The 21,308-nt window shown below is 40.8% G+C and overlaps 1 protein-coding gene across 32 annotated transcripts in view; it reads left to right on the forward strand.

Moving 5' to 3' along the window:
* The window catches only part of Anks1b (ankyrin repeat and sterile alpha motif domain containing 1B), a 1,100,386-nt gene that overhangs the window by 651,969 nt on the left and 427,109 nt on the right, over nucleotides 1–21,308 (forward strand). For 25 of the 32 annotated variants that reach the window (XM_030245360.1, XM_006514305.4, XM_006514301.3 and 22 more), the window contains one exon: nucleotides 6,923–7,024. The exons of the other annotated variants lie outside the window; for them this stretch is intronic. In XM_030245360.1, coding sequence (XP_030101220.1) covers nucleotides 6,923–7,024 — 102 coding nt within the window. The remainder of the gene's footprint in view (nucleotides 1–6,922; nucleotides 7,025–21,308) is intronic. 32 annotated transcript variants of the gene reach the window in all.

Raw genomic sequence — 21,308 nt, forward strand, 5'->3', positions numbered from 1 at the left:
CTGGGAGGAATAAAAATAAAATATATATTTAAAAAAATCTCATTTGATGGTGAGGAGAAACAAGGCATTTCTTTTATTGTTCATTTTTGGTTTTCATAGAAACATTTGTAACATGATATGGCCCACCCGAATATGAAAATAAAAGTTATGGTAAGGAGAGGTAAACAGGCCTGGAAGACTGAATTCTACACTAATGTCATAATGGGTGAGAGATGACCTTTAATGCTGAAGCAAGAGGGTTTCTAAGCACTAAGGTATGCTAGTGGAGAGTACTGAAGGACACTGCAGGACAGGCTGCTCTGTGTAATTAAGTCATCTGCTAGTTACCACTTATCAAAATTAGGTTCCTACTCTTCTACAGAGCCTAGCTATTGGCTTATTTCCCAAGGGCCAGTCTCTGCTTGGAGAAGGGTTCTGAGGAAGGGGTATCTGAGAGGAGCAAAACAAACAACTTGAAGTCAAATCATGGGTTAAAAGCTGACAGCCTATGTTCTGCTTGAGACAACTTTCCAGATAGACTGTTCTCTCTATGTTCTGCTCGAGACAGCTTTCTCTTCTAAAAACTCTCTTGATAGCTCATCTCTTTCAGATCAAAATCCCAGTCTTTTATTTACATATCAATTCAGTTATTACCCCAGGGTCCCCTTCGATTATCCCTTAAATCAGCATCTCATGACCCCAGCCCCAAGATTCTTAAAGATAGACAGCAAGCACATTTTTTTAACATTATAAAAGAATTCAGAGATATGCCTGCCTTTGTTAAGCACAGACAATAAGTTAGCTGAGTGGGACCCTGCCTTGAAATTACCATTCCTACCATACTGGGCCTGGACCTAAATTCCCTCTGACCCAGACTGACCTGGAACTCTGGAATCTGCCTGCCTCTGTGAGCAAAAACAATACACTTAGCTAGTTGGGATCTTGCCTTTCAATCACCACTCCCTAAATCTCTTTATCTTCCCTCCTTAGTATCTTTCTCACAAGCTGGCTCATAGTACAGCTGCCTCGATTCTTTTAGATCTGTGAAGCTTCTTATATTATTCATATTGCATCCTTCTATTTTGCATAGTTGAGAAATTATATACTTTTGAACTCATGTTTTCAGAGTTCTTTTCCACAGCCTTGGGGACAGTCCTGAAGGTCCAAATGTTTAGCATTTGGCTGAGACACTACATACACTCTCACCTCCCGGACTCATGCTGTCTCTGATTATCAGAGAGTCATTAACCACGACAGAGAGGATATTCCTCGAAAGCGGAACTTGAAAATATGTGCACAGCAACCATCAACACTCATAGAGGTCCACACCCTGGAGGCTGTCCTCCAAGGCCAGGAACCATGTCACACTGTCCCTACCATGGCCAAGCCAGACTTACTGATGGTTGTATTTCAAAGGCATGAGTCCCAGGTCCTTAGAAAACACATTTCTGACTGATAAAATTTGAAGAGGCTAGAGAAAAAAAGCTCATATATAAAGAAGAGAACAGAACATGAATTCCATAATTACAAGTTTTATAAAGCAAGCACTCTATGTAAAGGGAGGTCAGGAGCCTGCAATCAGTAAGAAACAAGTTTAATGATGATCAGTATAAGGTTCACCCTCACTGGAAATGTGTTTCACCTGTTATTACCAGGTCTGCAATGAGGGATTCATGTCCTTATTTAGAGAAAGCTATCTTGTCACCTAGGACATTGTCACCTTGTGCATTGTGCTCACCAACCAAGGTAAATGAGGCAAATTATGCCAAGCACCACAACCTTACTGATTCACATTGGGAGGGATGAACACACACAGGGTCTTTCACATCCTACAATATTTTTCTCTTAGCACCTCTTAGTGACAAGAAATATAGTAACCTTTAAGGTCATCCTTACTATAAGCTAGGTGTGCTTCAAAGCATTTATGTCATCTCATGTAATCCTCACAAATATTCTGGAACAATCTATGAATCATCTCTACTTTACAAGACCATGATACAGAAGGGTAAAGAGTATTAGGAAAATTTGCCAACTTCATTTAAATTGAAGCAATGAGATTCAGATCCAGTCTGATTCCACAACTCAAGCTTTTGACTTCAGGGTTCGCATGCTTCGCTTTATCATTTTTCAAGCTTTTTCTGCAGCTCTGACTCCACCACTTTCTCTTTATTAGTTACTTACAATGTGCAGTGATTGGGGTAAACTGTAAAATGCAGGAGCTTAGCATCCCCCCTTTGAGCCTGCAGGGACCAGGTCAGAACTGGGGAGTACTGAAGCTTCTAGACCTGAATACCACTGTGGCAGGCCACTTAGCATAAAATTTCATAATGTTCTATTCTATGAATCAGTAATAAGATATTTTCCATAAAACACTGTGAAAGAATTCAATAAAGACATCCAGGGAAATTAAAATAAGCCATTTTATCCCGTAATAATTCAGAGGGCTTAGGGAGAAATATCTGTCAAGGTCAGAAAAATGGAAGAATCTTCCGTGGGACTTAGACAAAAGGTGAGAGATTTCCTTTTTATTTTCCAGAGCAGGTCTTAAAGATTCTCATCATCCTTGTGATAGTCTATCCTCTAGGCCAGGAAACCAGAAAGGGTCTTTACTTCCCTACTACAACCATTCCTGTACTGAGATGTAACGACTAAGTCCTTGTTCTTCTTTCCCCAGGAGCTTTGACCTTTGTCTTAATTTTGGCTTGAAAAGCACTCTATGTAGTAGGAAAGATGCAGCCTGGGTTTTGGGGTTCCTTTTGTTTTGTGGTACTGTGGGTTGAACCCAGGACCTTGTGCCTTATGCTCCTAACCAAGTCTTCTACCACTACGTTATATCCTCAGTTTTGCTTTACATATGGGGACCTTGTGTGTAGCCCAGGGTGCCCTTGCATTCTAGATCCTCGTGTATCAGTTTTCTGATTGTTGGGATTAGAGGCATCTGCCACCATGCCTAATGCAGACTGGTTTCTATTTGAAGATCTCTGTACTTAACTCTATAAGTCTTCCTGAAGCAGACATCTGGTCCATCCTGAGCGTCAGTATAAGAGCAATAAGACCCCTCCTTTTTAGAACTGTTTTAAGGATTGGAGATAATGTGTAATAAAAGGAAAACTTATATAATAATTTATGAGAATTAGTTTGTATCAGACATGCCCAGCTAAAGAGCTCAGAGAAAAGCAAGAAAAGGTGAGGGCCCTATTTTCTGGGGCTGTGGGAAAAGCTGCTGGTTGACTTTCCTATTGGCACATGACGAACCAGAAGAGTCACACAGGGAGAGAAAAAAGAAGCCAGTAGGTGATATGGTTCACGCTGGGTCTAACCTAAGGAAGCTACAAGTTGTAATAGGAAGTTTGAGATGAACTGGACTGGGACTTGAGAATAAAAAAGACAATGTCCTTTAAGTATAGAAGTATAATTTGAAAACAAGACTCCTTTCACCAAAGATAAAAAAAAGATTGGCAATCCCAAGGAAAGTAGAATGCAAGAAAACACAGCAGCTGCTCAGAGAAGAAACCCAGGATTGTTGATCGAGAAAACTTTCTTACAAGAGTGACCCGTGTGTATCTGAAGTTAAGTCAGGTTGATGAGGGCAGGAGAGAATGAGTTAGACAAAACCAAGGAAGTAGAGATCATTTGAGCTGCAGAAAGGCCTACAGAGATAGCTCAATGAGTTAACTTCTTATTTCTGTCATTCTGCTGCCTTTAAAACCTGGCTTCTATCTTTGATGCAAGAAAATGCCTGAAGTTTCTCTACCCCATCAGTGTTCCTCATAGTAGACATCTTGAGGATAGGGCCAGTGTTTGAGCTATCATTTCACTGCTGTGACAGAATTTGCCGGTGATATCAATGTAAAGAGATCAGGTTTATTTCAGCTAGCAGGGTGAGAGGTTTCTGTCCTTCATCAGGCCGTTCCACTGTTTGGGAACTTAGGTCAGGACCCTATGAAAGCTGGAAGCTTCTCACCTCATGGTAGTCAGGAAGGGGAAAGAAGGAGAAAAACCAGGGTCCTTCCAAGGCACACTCCGAAAGATGGACTTCCGCAAACTAAGCTTCCGTCACCTTCCAGCAGTGCCAGCAGACCAGGCCTTTACCATATATGCTTTAGGGGAGTATTTAAAGACCCAAACCATGATGCTCTGATTCGTATTTCGCTCCACTAACAAACTATTGACTAAAATTAGTCATATGGTCACACTGAGTTGCAAAGGAAGCTAGGAGATATATCCTAAACAGCCATTTGTACCCTGATATTCTATTACAATAGCCCAGTTATAAAATTCTATGACACAGAATGCTGTGTCAAACCATGCTTCCCGAATAGAGATTGACAGTGGCTTTAGAGTCCATGTTTCTCAAGGACTCTAAAGTCCTAGTCTTGTCTAAGACTTTGAACTCTGCCAAACTTCATGAAGTGTTGTTTTGTCTGAGATTTCTGAATGGCCTACACTGACTCTGTCATAGTGCTCAGGCTGTTGCTGGGACATTTCCTGAACGATTTATAAAAGAATAAAGTCCTGGAGCTCACAGGGTGGCTTTGCAGTGACACACAACCATTTCAGCCCAGTTTATAATTTCTGCTCCTCGTAAATTTGATACACAAGTAAGAGCTCTGTCTTAGTTTATTTTCCAGGTATTGTGATAAAATATACTGAGAAAAGCAACTTAAGAGAGAAAAGATTTATTCTGGTTCACAGTTCAAGATACAATCCACCACAGTGAGGAATTCAATAGTAGGAACTTGAAGCATCTAACCACATTGCATTTACTAGCAGGAAGCAGAGAAGGAGAACTTACTGTACTCAGCCCATTCTCTCCTTTTCTATAGTATAGGAGCCCAATGCAGGGATCTCTCTCTAAATCCCATCAGGGTGACAACTGAGATTCATCACCATAGGCTGTAATAACTATGATGACTGCTGTTTTGCTCTAATCGCTTTTTACCACTCTCAGTCGTAAGCCACCTTCCAGTTACAGAGCTCTGAGAATGGGAGTGGATTGCATCTTAGAATTCATGAAAGGATATTTGGTATCATCTGTCCTCAGGGAAGGTGATTGATACTTGCAGTAGTATCAAACTTTGATACTGCTTTCTTATTTCAAGGAGCCCCTGTCATGTCTGCCTCGTCTGTCACGAATCTCCTCATAACCCAGAAAAGTTTCTCTTTGGGGTACTTAGAGATAATCTACATTTGATGAAACTCTGCACAGTGTCCTCATGTTCCCAATTAGCTAGTCTCAACCCTTCCTGGGTGCTGCACTTTTGTAAGGGTTGCCAGATTTGTAGCTTGCAGGCCTCTGAGACAGTGTTAGGGAAGAAGTGTATCACAGAAGGTTAGACAGAAAGAGTACAAACGAACCACAAAAGATTGGCCGACCACCATGCTTCCAGCTCAGAGAGCTCCGGGTTCTGTAAAGAGAAGTTGGCCTCAAGGGCACCGAAATGAAGCTACAGCCTCCACGATCCTATTAGAACTAAGCAGGTCACTGGCAGGTATAACTGGCTTTTCCTGACACTTGAAGGAGGGAAAAAAAAAACACTTTAGTTCAAAAAGAAATGTGAAGTATTAGAGAAAAACAAACAAACAAACAAACACCAAAATCTAAAGACTAGATTTCAAGCCATATAACCCTGGGTGTGAATCCTGCCTACTCTTTCCGCTAAATATGACTATGGGCAAGGGCCTGGATCTTTGAGCATGTATTGTTTTCTCTAAATATGAAAGGTACCTTGTTTTGGTTATTGTTTGTGGTTTGTTTTATCAACATGTCACAAGCTAGATTCATCTGAGAAGGAACTACAATTGAGAAAATGTTTCATGTATTTTCCATGTATCCTGTAGATGGTCTTTTCTTGATTAAGGATTGATGTGGGCAGTGCTACCCTAGGGCAGGTGGTCCTGATCTGTGTAAGAAAGGAGACTGGATAAACCATAGGGAACAAACCACTAAGCAGTCATCCTCCAGTTCCTGCCTTCAGTTCATGTCCCAAGTTCCTTCCACAACAGACCATAGGCTAAAAAATTAAATGAACTCTGACCTCCCCAAGTTGGATTTGCTCGGTGTGTTTTCACAGCAATAATATACATGCTAGGGCAGGAAGTATCACTGATTTTCTTGCCAAGAACCGGGCTTCTGAAGGAGAGGTGATGGAGCAATATCACACTTTAAGCAAGCAGAGAAGTTAACAGTATTCAATGTCAGGTGCCTACAGCAGGAAACCCTTAGGGAATACACATGAATCTGCGGACCCTGTAGGCATTGCAGAGACTTCAAATTGTCTCTGATCCTCAAAAACAATGAATTGGCATACGTTCTATTTTATTTTTTGTTTCCAAAGACACCATTAATGGAAAGTCTTCATTAAATCAACATTAATTCAGAATTGTTAATGAACATTATTCATTCCATAAACATTTATTGAATGCCAGGTCCTACAGGTTAGATGGACATAAAACCATCAGAAAGAAAATGTATTTATACTGCGAGAAAACCAGTGTTAAAGCTCTGAAGAGGGGAGTCTGCCAGCAGGCAAGGTCAGAATAAGTTTATTGTGGGGAGCAAGTCAGCTGCTGGAACTTGAATCATGGAGAATTTTGATTTACAAGTGAAGAAAATCCAATGCTTTCTAAGGCATGGGAATGCACTGAACAAGTAATGCAATTGTTGCTTGAGAACTTCCTGTTCTGAGAAAATGGGAAATATGGAAATGTAAACTTGCCAGAGAGTTGTGAACTTTTAACTTAAAGCCTAGCTGTCTCAGGAGATAAAGCTAGCATGGGTTTAGGGGCAGGGGAACATCATGATCAGGAGGTATTGGGGATAAATTAGGCTGGCAGCGGTCCATAAGAACTGTGGTCGCTCATGTGTGCAAATGCCACATTAGACAAAATCACTATGCAGAGTGGATTTGTTTTTCTTCTGTTTGCTTGTCTTTCCCTGTAGCACAATGCTCTGAACTGTACTTTATGGCAGACTGGGTTGCCTGGGAATCACAAAGAGAGCTAGCATTGCACCTTGGGCCTTCTTGGGAAGATGTGCACTGGGGTGAGTATTTCTTGTCACTTCACCAAGAAGTTTGTGGTTTGCCTGGTAAGAAAGGAACTATCTGCCTGGGTTGCTAATCCCCCAGGGAGAAGATGAATGACAAGACAAAAGAGCTCAGGGTTTGTTCTGGCCAAAGGCAGAAATTCTGCCTCATTACCACTTCAATGGTCCAGTCAACAGAAATTAGCATGGCTTGTCCACCAATGGATGCTATCTGTTCCACTTTGTACTTGTGCTTCACACAGCTAAATTCGAGCATAGGAAGAGTCATTGGATCAACAGCAGACAGAAGATGGGGTTCTTTCTAGGCTATATTAAGTTAATATCCCTACCTCCAGGGCATCTTGATTTACAAGGGGTCTGATTTCAGTCCAATGTTTCTGAGTACTCACTGGGTGTCAAAAACCTGTAATGTCAGAAGGAATCTAAAATTTTATTGTCCCTAAAGATAAAAGATTAAGTTGAGGACAGGATGAGTACCAAAGTCATTGCAACCAATTTCTATAGGTATACCCCGTGACCATTGAGAAGCTCGGGGAACAAGACTTCACTTCCTGAGGATGCTCAAAATGGAGGACATCGACTTTTAAACTGATTAGTTATAGGAATCGATACAGACTTTATATCGTGATGAGATCGAGTACATGCAGGGTATTATAGCCATAGCCATAGACTTTTTATTCAGAATGGCTAGGACATGGCTTTGCCTCTCACACTCTTACTAGAGATATAAACCAGGAAAGGTACTTTCTCTGACCTTAACCTTAAAAATGAAGACAGCAAATACCTATTTCATAGTGTTCCAAGAAAATGTTTGCCTGCAGTATACTGCAGGTAGTAAATGATAAATAATATCAATAATTGTAGTTTTGTTTTGCTATTGTTGTATACATTTCCAAAGACAGAACAATTTTATTTTGGAAATTAGAATTATAGGCATATTAACTACATACAGGTCCTTGAAAGTCTTGGGGGACACAGATGACCCTGAGGAAGGTTCAGAACCTAGAATTTGGAGCTTCTTTGCTTATTAGACTATTCCTCACCAAATCAATCTCTCTCTCTCTCTCTCTCTCTCTCTCTCTCTCTCTCTCTCATACATACACACACACACACACACACACACACACACAGCATTGCAAACCCATATATGTGAGCCTACTCTTCTACCTTCTACAAGATGTCTATAAACTTCTTAGAAGAGCTTCCTAAATCTGGAACAAAATGGTACCTGGAGGAGACATTTATGATGCTCTGTTGTCTTAGTGAATCCTACTGAACTACTTGGAGGATCACCTTTCAGCATCTTGATTTCAAATTTTAGGGAGAACATTGTTAAAGGCAGACCCACAGCTCCTCATAAAGCATGTAAAAGGAAAAGACCGTACAAAGTACACACATGTGTTGGAATGGTAGTCCATTGCTTGTTTGGGATTTCTGAGTGACAGACTCTATGATGCATGAATCATTTTCCATCAAGCATAAAACAGGAAACTTGATCTATAAGAAGGAAGTGTGTTTTTAGAGCGGATACTAGAATTTACCCACCTCCAAGTTACTCTTGATCTTTGCCTTGGAGACCATCTCTTGTTTCAGTTGCAGTCATTTTTGTCAAGCTTAGAAAAACAATTTGGTTTCTTGTAGGTCTCATTTTGTTTTGTAGAGGCAAGAGAACAGTTTTGTGTTGGTAGCATGAATACATGCCTACAGAATTTTAGCTAGCACTTTCAAATGGATACAGATTTATTTTTAGCTATATGCCCCTGCCTGAAAGGTTTATGCTATTAAACATTGATATTACTTGAAAAGTTATGCCTAAGGCATATTGCTTCTTTCCCAGCTAGGAATTGAAATTGTTATGAAGCTTGCTGAAGATTTTACTGGGTCACTAAAATCAGGGTTTATACTTGTATGCAGTGACTAAAAGAAATAGATTTCTGCATTCAACAACCATTTGTTGAAATACTAAGTTCCTTGCATTATTCTTGATAATATGGTGATACCAGAGTATTGAAGACACATTTCTACTATTTTACCTCCATCTTAACATATTTTTACTTAGTATATAAGAACAACAGGACCACAAAAAATAGATTTATCTCTTGCCTGCAGGATGTAAAAAATCTATCTAGAAATGCAAACCCACGAGATAAACTCCCAGACATTATATTAGAATACGATAACTTCTGAGAAACAGACAAATATAGGGTACATTCTAAAAGCCCGGGAACAAGGGCTTCATTGATTCTGAGGTTATCTGGCAAGGTCTCCTGCAGGAGGAGTACCCAGGGCCACAATAGAGAGGAGCAACCTCGCTGAATATTGAAAGTAGGAATAGACTGTTCTGAAGAAGACTGATAATCAAGGTAAGGTGATTTCCAGGAAGAATGTACTATTAGGGCCATGGAGAGCAAAGCCTGTGGGTCCTGGCCCTGAGGAGGAGGACCCTTCTAACTGTTGAAGAGCTTGTCCTAGCTTCTTAGGTTTTCTGTCAATCTGATTGTTTACAACTTAAGCAAGGCAGTGTTTATGTTATCATTAATGATTATGTCGGAGGCCAGATGCAGCCTTACATCTGTGCATCCTTGGAGGATTCCTCTACCTTCATCAGACTGACTAGATGATCCCCTGTCATGTAAAGAATGTGATGGAAGCAATCGTTTCCATTCCGGAGCTCAATCTCTGGGACTTCTGAGAGCCGGGAAAGATCCCAGGAAGAAGCCCCTCTACCTTAGAGGAACGAAGAATATGGGACACATGGAGAGAGAGGATTCTGAACCTACAAGAAGACACAGACAGCTGCCTCTGTAACCTCCAGAGATAACACCAGCTAAATATATCCACACCAGTGACCCCAGCCAGACCACTTGAAGTCTTTGGCAGAGCCTTGCCTATTTTGCAATACCAATACCAAGAGGAGCAAAAATGTTCATTGTTTTAGTCCTCCCAAGCCTTGGCGGTGATTTAACAAAGGAAGACAGGTACCTGATGACAAAATTCAGGAACAGATGACATCAGTAGTGCAGGCATTCTGTAGTTTAAAAAAAAAAAAAAAGTCTGGGGCTAGAGTGATTATTACGTTTCCACCGTCGTCTTAATATAACAAGGTGTTCGCAGGATGGGAAGTTTGGCTAAATTAGACTTTCTTATAGAATGGATGCTTTTAAATTGTAGAAGCAAGATTAAAGTAACTGTCCAGTATCGAAATGCTAAAAGGAGAGCGGCAGGATACAGAAAATGATACCCAAGCCTGACGAAGCAGCCTAGAAGTGAAGATTCTCCCTGGACTCCTCTAGCCCTCCTGTCCCTCACCTCTTAAGCTCTCCTGTGAAAGCCAGAGAGCCTGGAAGAATTATGCTCCAAAGTGGAACATAGAAACCAAAACCTGTTTTCCCCCCAAGCCATATATATAAAACCTAAAGCTATTACTTTCTTCCTTCTGTGGAAGAGTTGGCCATAAAAACTACCCTTGATCAATAGTGGTTCATCAGACCTCCATTCTAGGAAAAAATGTGCAGGAAGAAGTGCTGTATCTTTGAAAGGCAAAGAAGATGAAACAGTCAGGCCCCTCTGGATTTCCTCCTGTTTCCATTCCCTTATCCTTTCTGTCCAATCATATTTCTGCATGGCTGCTCACCCTGGGTCATGGGGTCTTCAGTCTGAAGGCTCCTGTGTCATGGGAAGACTAGAAATAGCCTTGGAATCCTTGGCTGAACAGGTCATCCAACCATAGCTGCCAAGCTGGAGGGACCTTGTAAGAAAAACATGGAGAGTGCCATCCGTTTACAACAGACGCATTTAAAACAGTGGCTCTCAACCTTCCTAATGCTGTGACCCTTTAATGTGGTGGTGTTCCCCAACCATAAAATTATTTTCATTAACAAAATATATTTGTCATGACTTTTCTCCTGCCAATCTAGTGACAGTTTATTTCAGCAGATAGAAATGTAGGATCTTCAGAGGGAAAGTTGACTGTCCCTGTAAGAGCCAACCATTGCTTTAGTCACATACACTCCCTCTCTTAACCGAGAATAGGCATTCCCATGACATAGCCAGCATTGTATGTGGACATACAAATAGCCACAAGGGTTATAGAAGGTAGGCCATTGGAGCAAGCTCCAGCACTTCCCAAGGAGACACCAAAAACAGTCATCTAAATTGTCATTGAGAATTAGACATCTGTCCATTTAATTATTAACTAGTACATCCGTCTATTCCAGTAGGCTTACTGACTACAAGCAAAACCAAAGGCAGTAGAGGAGAATAAACCTCAACATAGGCTAGAGATTAAAAGTCAACAGTGATCATGTGAAAAAAAAATATGCTGATCTTAAGCTGGACATGTAGCTCAGTTTGTAAGGTGTTTACCTAGCACACAGGAGGTCCTGTGTTCAGTCCCCAGCACCCCGCAGAACTGGGCATGGTGGTTCTTACATGCAACCCCAGCATCCAGAGGGTAGAGACTGGTAGATCAGAAGTTCAAGGTCATCTTGAGCTACATCATAACTTTTTTAAAAGCCTGGGATACATGACAACTTGTCTCTTAAAAATGAAAAAAGAAATATTCAGATCTTTTTGTTTAGAATTAGAAAATCTGCTATTGCTTTATTTAACTTTTATTGGACTATAAATTATTTTCTCTTTGCTTTACTTTTTGTCTAAATATAGTAACTCATATATGGTTTATATTTAATTAATGATAGTTGAAATGAATGGATTAAGAAAAGTAAATGAAGCCCAAAGTTCACAGCCTTCCTATACATACCTCTTGGAAGTGTGTATTGCATATAATAGCCCTTAATAAGTACATGCTTATTCAATAATTGAAAAATTAAGCCCTTTTATTTCTTTCAGACAAAAATAATAATAACTTGAGCATAGGGCTGAGGTTGTAACTCAACCCAGTAGTGGAAGCTTACTAGCATTTGTAAGAATTCAATTTCTCTGAAAACACACACACACGCACGCACACACACACACACATGCACACACAAATGGTATGAGCTGAAGGCTAAGCTTTCCCGTCATCTTCTCATCAAAGATCTCATGTAATTTAATTTTGATTTCTTGTATTTTATTGTTGTTAACACTACTAAAAAAATGTTTATTACTTGGTTGCCTTTGTAGTAACAAAGACAGGTGTGTGTGAGTGTGTGTGTATGTGTGTGTGTGTGTAAGAGGGAGAGGGGAGAGAAAGAAAGAGAGGGTGAGAGAGAGAGAATTAACATGCAAACTCCTGCATACCTCAAAGGTCGGCTCAGTGAAGAGAGGCATATATTGGCATTGCACTAAAATAACTCCCTAAGGGAAAGTCTCTGGAAAGTATAATAAATTTATTCAACTTCTCCAGAAAGAATTAAATCAATATCCTTCCTGATAGCTTGAATAATAGCACAGTACATTCCTTATTAGTCATTTTCAAATATATCTACTGACTAGTGAGCTAGGAGTATTTATTCAGCAGTCCTGGGATACTTGACTGTATCTTGAGTTTCTACGATCTTCTTTTTCTACTGGGAAATAACATTTGTCAGAGACAGCCTGGTGTCCTTGTGAGCTTTGAATACTTACTCTGGCAATCAAACCATCTGGTTTAGTCAATAACATTTTCCTGTCATAATCAGAATAAATCTCACAGTTATTAGAGTGACTGACAGAACACTGAGTGATCTCTTTCCCAGCTATCTCTCCTACCCATTTCCTGTGACTCTTCTTTTCTCTGCTACACAACAAAAGCCTCCTTATTGCTTTGATAGCAGGCCAAGCTCACAGCATGCAACAATTAACCTTCTCTTCTCGTGGCTTATAGCATTTTCCCTCCAGGTAGCACTGTGGTTCAACTTCCAGTTAAGGTATGAACTCCTAAATGGCAGTTCATGCAGAGTCTGTCACCCTCTTAATTTCCCATTGAGCGACACTTAACTTTAGGTAGGTCACAGATTCTTCTGAGAATCTGGTGGAAACTCAGCCATCTCAGAAAGACACACACAGGATTGTGTTAATTTCCTCGTTGCCATGAAAGCGATGCAAGAAGCAACATAAAGAGAGGAAGCATTTGTTTTGGTTTCCAGCTTGAGGGAGAGCATCCAGGGAAGGTAAAATGGCTGCCCAGCCACATCTGTAGGAAGCAGAGTGAGCCAAGTGTTCTCTCTCTGCTTACGTTTCCATTTATGGCTTCTGGGTCCCCAGCCTGTAGGATGCTGCTGCCCACCTTTGGGATAAGTCTTCTCTCTTCTGTTAAATCTTTCTGGAAACATACCCAGAGGTGGGTTTCTATGGTGATTGTAAATCCAGTCAAGTTTACAGTTAAAATTAACCATCGCAATGATTATGAATACATATCAAATGTTGCATATAGATTTGAGCCTCCACGGGTTGCCTGAAGGTCATATGGTTTCTTATGTCTTATTTGTTTGATTTTTGATACTGGGTCTTTCTACATAGTTCAGATTGACCTCAAACTCAGGATTCTCTTGCCTCAGCCTCCTGAGTGTAGCTAAATGTTTTCTTGTGACTGAGTTCCAAATCCAGAGCAGATCAGGAATCATGGCAAATCAAGAGCGATGGAGCAGCATTCTGGGCTGTTAAAAGTCCCCACCTCTGTAGCTACCACTTCTTCACTTGACTCTGCCTTCCATTGAGCATCTCTTCAGATGGGCAACAAACCCTTAGAGATGATCAAGAAAAGAAAAGGGAACGATGCCTACGTTTGTGAAACTCCTCAGGTTGTTGCCTACCTAGTCTTTTTAGATTATGTCTCCTGTGTTCTCCAGTCAACTTTCCTGAATTTAGACAAGGTGAAGAGGTGACACTAGTTCTAGCCCAGAATGTCTAAACTTTTCTTCCCTCATGACTCCTTTTGTTTGAGAAACTTTGATGTGGCTTCAAGTATACAGGTATATAAATAAAACACTTACCAATAATAAAACACAAAGAGGTGTTCCTTAAGCAATTCTTGCTGTCATCTTACCATTTGTTAATGATAAAAGCAAATTTGCATACTAATAAAATGGGTGTGCTTGTTTATGTTTTACAGGGTACTAAGCCTTGACTGAATATTTGATACTGCAGGACATAGAGCATCTTCAGTGTTTTTTAGAGTTGATCAATGTTTTGATTTTATAATCATAAGTGCTGAGAACTCTACTTTGCATAAGTACATAGTATAAAATGGCAGAAGTATATTTAGAGCCTTGTCAGAAATTTTTGGAAATTCTGTCTTAATCTCAAGCCAAAATTCATTTAAGGATTTTTTTTTTAATGAGACTTGTGTCGGCAACTCAAACAACAATTTTCAAAAATCAAACATTCTTACATAATGCAATTTAAATATATATTCTTTGATTCTTACACGGTGAAAAATAATAGTAAAAAAGCATTAAGTGTTTGTTTTCTCTGATTAAGCCATCATGTTTCTTTAAGAGCAGAAACCTGTCTATGCAGTAAAAGTGCTGCCATTCATTATATGCAGTGGCCTCAGCTTGGAGCCGAGGTGTTTTAAGCAGTGTTCATTGGTGTGCCACGGTGCGGGGATACATCTAATACAAAGTGTGCACATAGTGTGATAGAAACCAGAGCTGCAGTGAGCTTACACAATGCAACATGGGAGAGCACTGTCAGAAACCTGCTTCCCTCATAATTGACTTTTAATTACTCTGATCACTGGACCTTCACATACTTTTTTTTACCATTGCCAAAATTTTTGCAATCTTAGAAACTGGGGTCTACATTATATCCCAATAATTTTTTTTAATTTATTTTTTAATTAGGTATTTTCTTCATTTACATTTCCAATGCTATCTCAAAAGCCCCCCAGACCCTCCCCCCCACTTCCCTACCCACCCACTCCCACTTCTTGGCCCTGGGGTTCCCCTGTACTGAGGCATATAAAGTTTGCAAGTCCAATGAGCCTCTCTTCCCAATGATGGCCAACTAGGCCATCTTCTGATACATATGCAGCTAGAGACATGAGCTCCAGGGGTACTGGTTAGTTCATATTGTTGTTCCACCTATAGGGTTGCAGATCCCTTTAGCTCCTTGGGTACTTAATTCTTAAATCTTGGGTATTTAATTCTTAAATTCTACAATAATTCTTAATACAACTACTGCAGAGATCACTAACTTTCCCACTTAATCTATAGAGCATACATGCACTCACACTAACACATACACACATATGCACACATACATACACACACATATAACATACACATACTCATACACACTCACACGCATGCACACTCTCACACACTCATATACACTCACACACTTACATGCACACATACATTCACACACACTCATGCACACACACACTCACACACACTCACGCACACTCATATACACTCACACACTTACATGCATACTTACATTCACACACTCACTCATATACACTCACACACATTCACTCATATACACTCACACACACACTTCCATGCACACATACACTCACATACACTCATACACACACATAATGTTTTCACAGCCTCACAAGTATTTATAAAGTCTCAGGGCTAATGTCATGCTGATAATCATAGGAGACAAAAGACCAACAGCAACATATACCATCCTACCATCCTTGCTTAGAAACACTGGCCTCTGCTCCAGGACTCTATTTCTAAATCTCAGGATACTAAGGAGGACTGTCTAGCCATTCCATCTGCATAGACACAGATCACAAGCAATAAAAGTAAAAGGAGACAAATCAACCAATGGGATTACAACAAAATAAAAAGCTTCTGTCTAGCAAAGAACAAACTGAAGACAGTTACAGAAAGGGGGGAGAGTGTCTGCAGAGGCCTGGGGTGGTGCTGCAGGCTTGTCATCTCCGCATTTGAGAAGAGGCAGAAAGAATCAGGAGTTCAGATCACCCTCTACCATAAAGGATTGGAGGCCACTAGAACTATGTGAGACCCTGGCCCAACAAACTCCCTCCAAAGATGCCCTAAAAGAAAAAATGCAAACTATAAATCTGATCGTTTGTCAGTGGGCAAAATATTTAAGATTTTTTTTATTTCCCCCTTTATGGTGGGCATGCTTTTTGAGATATGGTCATACTAATTAGCCCCAACTGGCCTTAAATTTAAAGTATTTCTGCTATCTCAGCCCCCTGCATGCTGGGATTATAGGTTTGTTAGCGCCATACCCAGTTTATGTGTTTCTGGGGATCAAACCTAGGGACTCATACACCAACTGAGCTGTATTCCCCTGTACCAACTAAGCTATATCTCCTGTACCAACGGAGCTATATCCCCTTAATACTATATCTCCTGTACCGACTAAGATATCCTATATCAACTGAGCTCTAACCTAACCTCACTTGATTCCATTTAGTGGGGGGAAACCCTGATACACAATGATAGATAATAGCTTATGTGGATGAATAAACAAATAAATGGCCATGGATAGAGCTATCTGAATGATAGTGGCAAATAACCCCCTTTGCTGGAATGAGTCCCTCCACCAGGCCCTCTCAGCATCCTTGCCGTAGAGCTGATGTCTTGCATGCTGTTCAATGTATGCTCTTCAAACGACCAATGTGGAAGTGTAGCAATGGAATTCATAGGCCTAACCTGAAAAATCAGATATTGTTACCATTACCAAGCCCTATTCATCCCCCCTTGCCCATAGGTATGGGAGGGGGCGTCATACAAGGGAACCATTCAGAAGCTGTCATGCAGCGCAGATCTTCATACTTGTGAATGGTGGAGTCAGGCAATGATAGTTGACTTAATACCATTATAGCAAAGACCACATTTTCCAAGTCCGCATGTGAGTAGGGTTCAATGCCAAACTTTGCCGTATCAAGAAAGTTTGGTTCCAATGAACTTCATACGTGTAAACTTACCAATTCAGTCACTGACACAAGAGAATATGTTCAGTAGTTTAAATAAGATTTACACACCATGAAATGTGCCTCTGTCTTCAAGGTATTTGACGACTGACCTAATAATCATGGCCCTCCATTCACATGCTGACAGAAGCTAAATCTACAGTGTTATTTTAAATGTTGGGCATGTTCCAGTTTCAGACAGTGAAGAAGTTCACATTTTCCCTTTGAAGATTTGATAATTGAGCCTGCTAAAACATACAACAGAAAGGTACACGGAACAAAGAGGCCTCCATTTATTGTGCACATTAGTATGAAGACCGCCATACAAATTTTGAAATTTGAGGCCCAGATAGTTGGAGCAAAATACTCCCTTCATAAGGAAGAAGAAAATGGGAAAGAGAGCCATAGGCTGTCATAGAGGGGCAGGAAGCCATTTTTATGAAGGAGAAATGAATAAGCCCAGAGAACAGAGAAATGACTTGGGACAGAGCTCCTCTGGACTCTGGGAAGGGCATTTGATTTCTTAGTTCCATGGTCCTCTGTGGTTTGGGTTAATGAAATTTCAGTAAGAAGATTTGAAACCTATTATACCCCCCTTTGACAGACCCTGTCCTTATGTAGGTAGGGACCTTCAGAGAAAGGCCTTTCCTGATGTTTGGGATGTGGAAGCTAAACAGGGCGTATTTGAAGCCAGGTTTTTCTGAGTCCCAACACAATCCTTTCTACTCTTAAGTCTCAAAGTGAGCAACCAATGCAATGGGTTCCCATGCATTCTCAAGCAGTTATTAAAACTAGGTGATATGACCAGTGTTGCTTCACCTTCAATATTCCCTGAGTATCAGAATATAATAACTCCTGTTATCAAATGTATTTAAAGTCCCATGGGGGAAAAGAAGATACCTATTCCAGGATAATTCATGTTGTATCTTAAATGTGGCACCCTCTGATGGCTGCAGTACTGGGGGACTGTGGAAATAGAGGAGCTTCAGAGAGGGGCTGACACTTGAGTTTGAGTTGTATTTTGAATGATGGTGTGATGGTTTGTATATTTTACCCCAGGGAATGGCATTATTAGGAGGTGTGGCCTTGTTGGAGTACGAGAGTCACTGTGGCCATGGGCTTTAAGACCCTTATCCTAGCCTCCTAGAATTAAGACTTCTAGAAGTCTTTAGATAAAGATGTAGAACTCTCATCTCTTCCTGTACCATACCTGCCTGGATGCTGCCATGCTCCTGTCTTGATGATAATGGACTGAACCTCTGGACCTGTAATCCATCCCCAATTAAATGTTGTCTCTTCATAGAAGTAAAACAAACTTTATATGCCCCAGTACAGGGGAACGCCAGGGCCAAAAAGTGGGAATGGGTGGGTAGGGGAGTGGGGGGAGGGTATGGGGGACTTTTGGGATAGCATTGGAAATGTAATTGAGGAAAATACGTAATAAAAATATATTAAAAAAAAAGAAGTAAAACCCTAACTAAGATAGATGGTTATAGTGCATCATATTGACTGAAATCAAGTGGGGTAGGTTAGTAAGGGAGAGTTTTATACAAAACAGCCAGAGTGTAAAAGCCATGAAATCCTATCAGAGCATGGCACTTGTCCATTGCTGTCTAATAATTGTTGCAACCATAGACATAGAGGCTTAAATAATATATATTTCTCATCCTCTAGTTCTGTAACTTGTCTAAAGGTTCAAGTCTCACCGAGGTAAAATAAAAATCTCTGCCATTTTGCATTATGTTTTTGTAGATATAAGGGAAATCCATTTACTTGCATTTTCTAGTTTCTAACCCCTTTTTGTAGCCTTTGATACATGATTCTCTTCCACCATATTCAAAGCCAGCAGGGATGGGTACAGGCCTTCCCACACTTCCATCTGCCCAGCTAGGAGAATCTGGGAGCGGAGGGCAGGAGGGGGAAGAGGGCTTGGCTCTTCAGAATTCCCATGGATAGAATGCCCCCTACCCCAGGTGATCCAAGATAATCTCCCCATCTCAAAGGGCCCACTCTTACCCACATCTCCTATGGACTATTTGCCTTATAAAGCATCAGAGTCCTGTTCCCTGTACCAAGGCGTAGATATCTCTGGAGACCGCTCTTCTGCCTATCACCACTTACTGAGGAAAGATCAAAAAGTGAGCCATACCGTTCTTGGGAGTGAATGGCCCAGAGACGAGCTAGAAAGTCAGTCCTGTAAAGTAAGCTCTCCCCACCACGTGTCCCACCCCCTTACATCTACTGCTTGCTTTTCAAGGGATCACTTAGACCTTGGTAGCAGTCTGTAGCATGCCTAATGGTGAAGACCCACCATGGCCATTGCCAAAGCTGTGGTCACCAGCCATAGTTATATTTATTGCTCTTTTTTTTTTCTGCTGTGACTGAATAGCTGACAAGAAGTCAGCTTGATTCAAATACAATCATCATGGTAGAGATGACAGCTCGACTGCCACAAAGTACCTACAGTTTTGGTTGTTGGAGCTTACAGCCTGGCCTGTTTGCATCTAGGTGCCTACTAAGAACAACAGCATCATCCCTGAAAGTGGATTACTCAGCACTTTCTCCAGCTAGGCCCATAGCCTCCCCTAATAGCACAACTATTTGGGGCTCAAGTGTGTAAACACATGAGCCTGTGAGGGACAGTTTACATCCATACCATAACAATAATCACCAAGGTATTAGGTGAGACATTATTAAATTAGAAGAGTCAAGCCAGATAGGCAGAGAATTTTAACTTGGAGTAGCTGAAATATGCCATAAGCCAGAAATTAAAAGCAAAAGAATTCATTTAATTTAGCAAAGTGATAGTTATTGGTAGCATTAGTATGGCTTATTTAAATGAGCTATTTAGCGTTAAACTGTTGGAGGTTTGGGAGTTACACTTTACATATTTCTATTGCTATGTCTGACTATGAAAGTTATTTACTCTGTACAGTATCTCACAAGTGGGTTTTGGGGAGATGGTTCAGTTGGTAAATCATGATAATGATGTCCTGAATTTGGATCACCAATGCTCACATAAAAAGTTGGTGTGGTGACATGCATTCAAGAGACAGGAGGATCCCTAGGGCTTGCTGGGCCCCTAGTATAGACAGTCAGTGATCTCTGGGTTCAGTGGGAGACCCTGTCTCAGGAAAAATAATGTGGAAATGGATGAAAAAGAGAAAATACCCAAGATTGATCTATGCACTTGGCATGTGCGAGCGCGTGCACACACACACACACACACACACACACACACACACACATAAACATATCCAAACATACATGTATACACAGAGACATGCTCACACAAAAATAATAATAATTTTAATAAATTATTATGAAACAAAGGAAAATGGTGGGCTTGCATGCAGTGGAGGCTTTCTAGCCTCAGGAGGACTTAGCTCAGGCATTTCAGTGCCAGAAGTTGATGGTCATATAAGACAGTGGCTCCACGATTTTGTCTGGAAAATTGGAAAAGTGATTTTCATGATCACAGGGAGAGTGGTGTTTTAGGGGGAAAAAGTTTACTGTAGGTTTGTAAGTAGAAGCTACACACGCAGAAAGACCTCCTGTATAGCAAGAACTGGTCCAAAGAAATGAGTTGCCACCAAGTGTCCAATCTGGAGTTTTTTACAGAATGTCCCAGTAAACTTTAACTATAGACTAGATACAGCCTTAAAATCACCTTAGAAGGGAGCTCAGATGAGGGATTTTCCAGATCAGACTGGACTGTAGATGTATTGGGGAGAGGGGCCGGGGGGGGGGGGGAGAGTACAGGGTGGGAGGCTGTCCTGATTGTTGATTGATTTGGGAAGTTTCAGCCCACTAGGGGCAGCACCACTGTCTAGGCCAGTGTTCTGTGCTATATGATACTAACTAAATATGAGCCTACCTTGGAGCCAGCAAGAAGCATTTCCTATTTCTATTTTACATTCTTTCTTGATTGAGTTTTTGCCCTGGCTTCCCTCAGTGATAGACCATAAGCTGAAATAAACCCTTTCCTCCCCAAAATTCGTTTTGGGTATGTGGTGGTTCTCACGACAGTAGAGAATGAACTTGAAACATAGAACTTATGGCTGAAACAGGGATAAAGTAAGGGGGCCAACTGGTCAGTCCAGCTGGTCTATCCGTGAGGTGTCCAGGTGCCTTTCCATCCTGGTGGCTGGACTGAGGTTCTGACAATCTCCAGTGTCTCTGTCTGGAACACTTCTGGCATGTCTGGCTTAGGCTGAAACCAGGACATGAGTCAATGTCTCTGATGGGAACATTTCTGTCTTCCTGGCCAGAGACACTGCTTTCTGGAGTTCCTGTTTTATCTACATGACAGGTTTCTGTCTCCTGTTCTTATCAAATATACAGATGAAGAAGATAAAAATCTCCACGAATACAAACCAACAACAAGAATTGCTATTAATAATTTGGCTTATTCCATTCCAGACAATAACGTCATTCTGCATTGCTTTATGCCAC

Source organism: Mus musculus, chromosome 10 (assembly GCF_000001635.26).
Source record: "Mus musculus strain C57BL/6J chromosome 10, GRCm38.p6 C57BL/6J".
Lineage (NCBI taxonomy): Eukaryota > Metazoa > Chordata > Mammalia > Rodentia > Muridae > Mus > Mus musculus.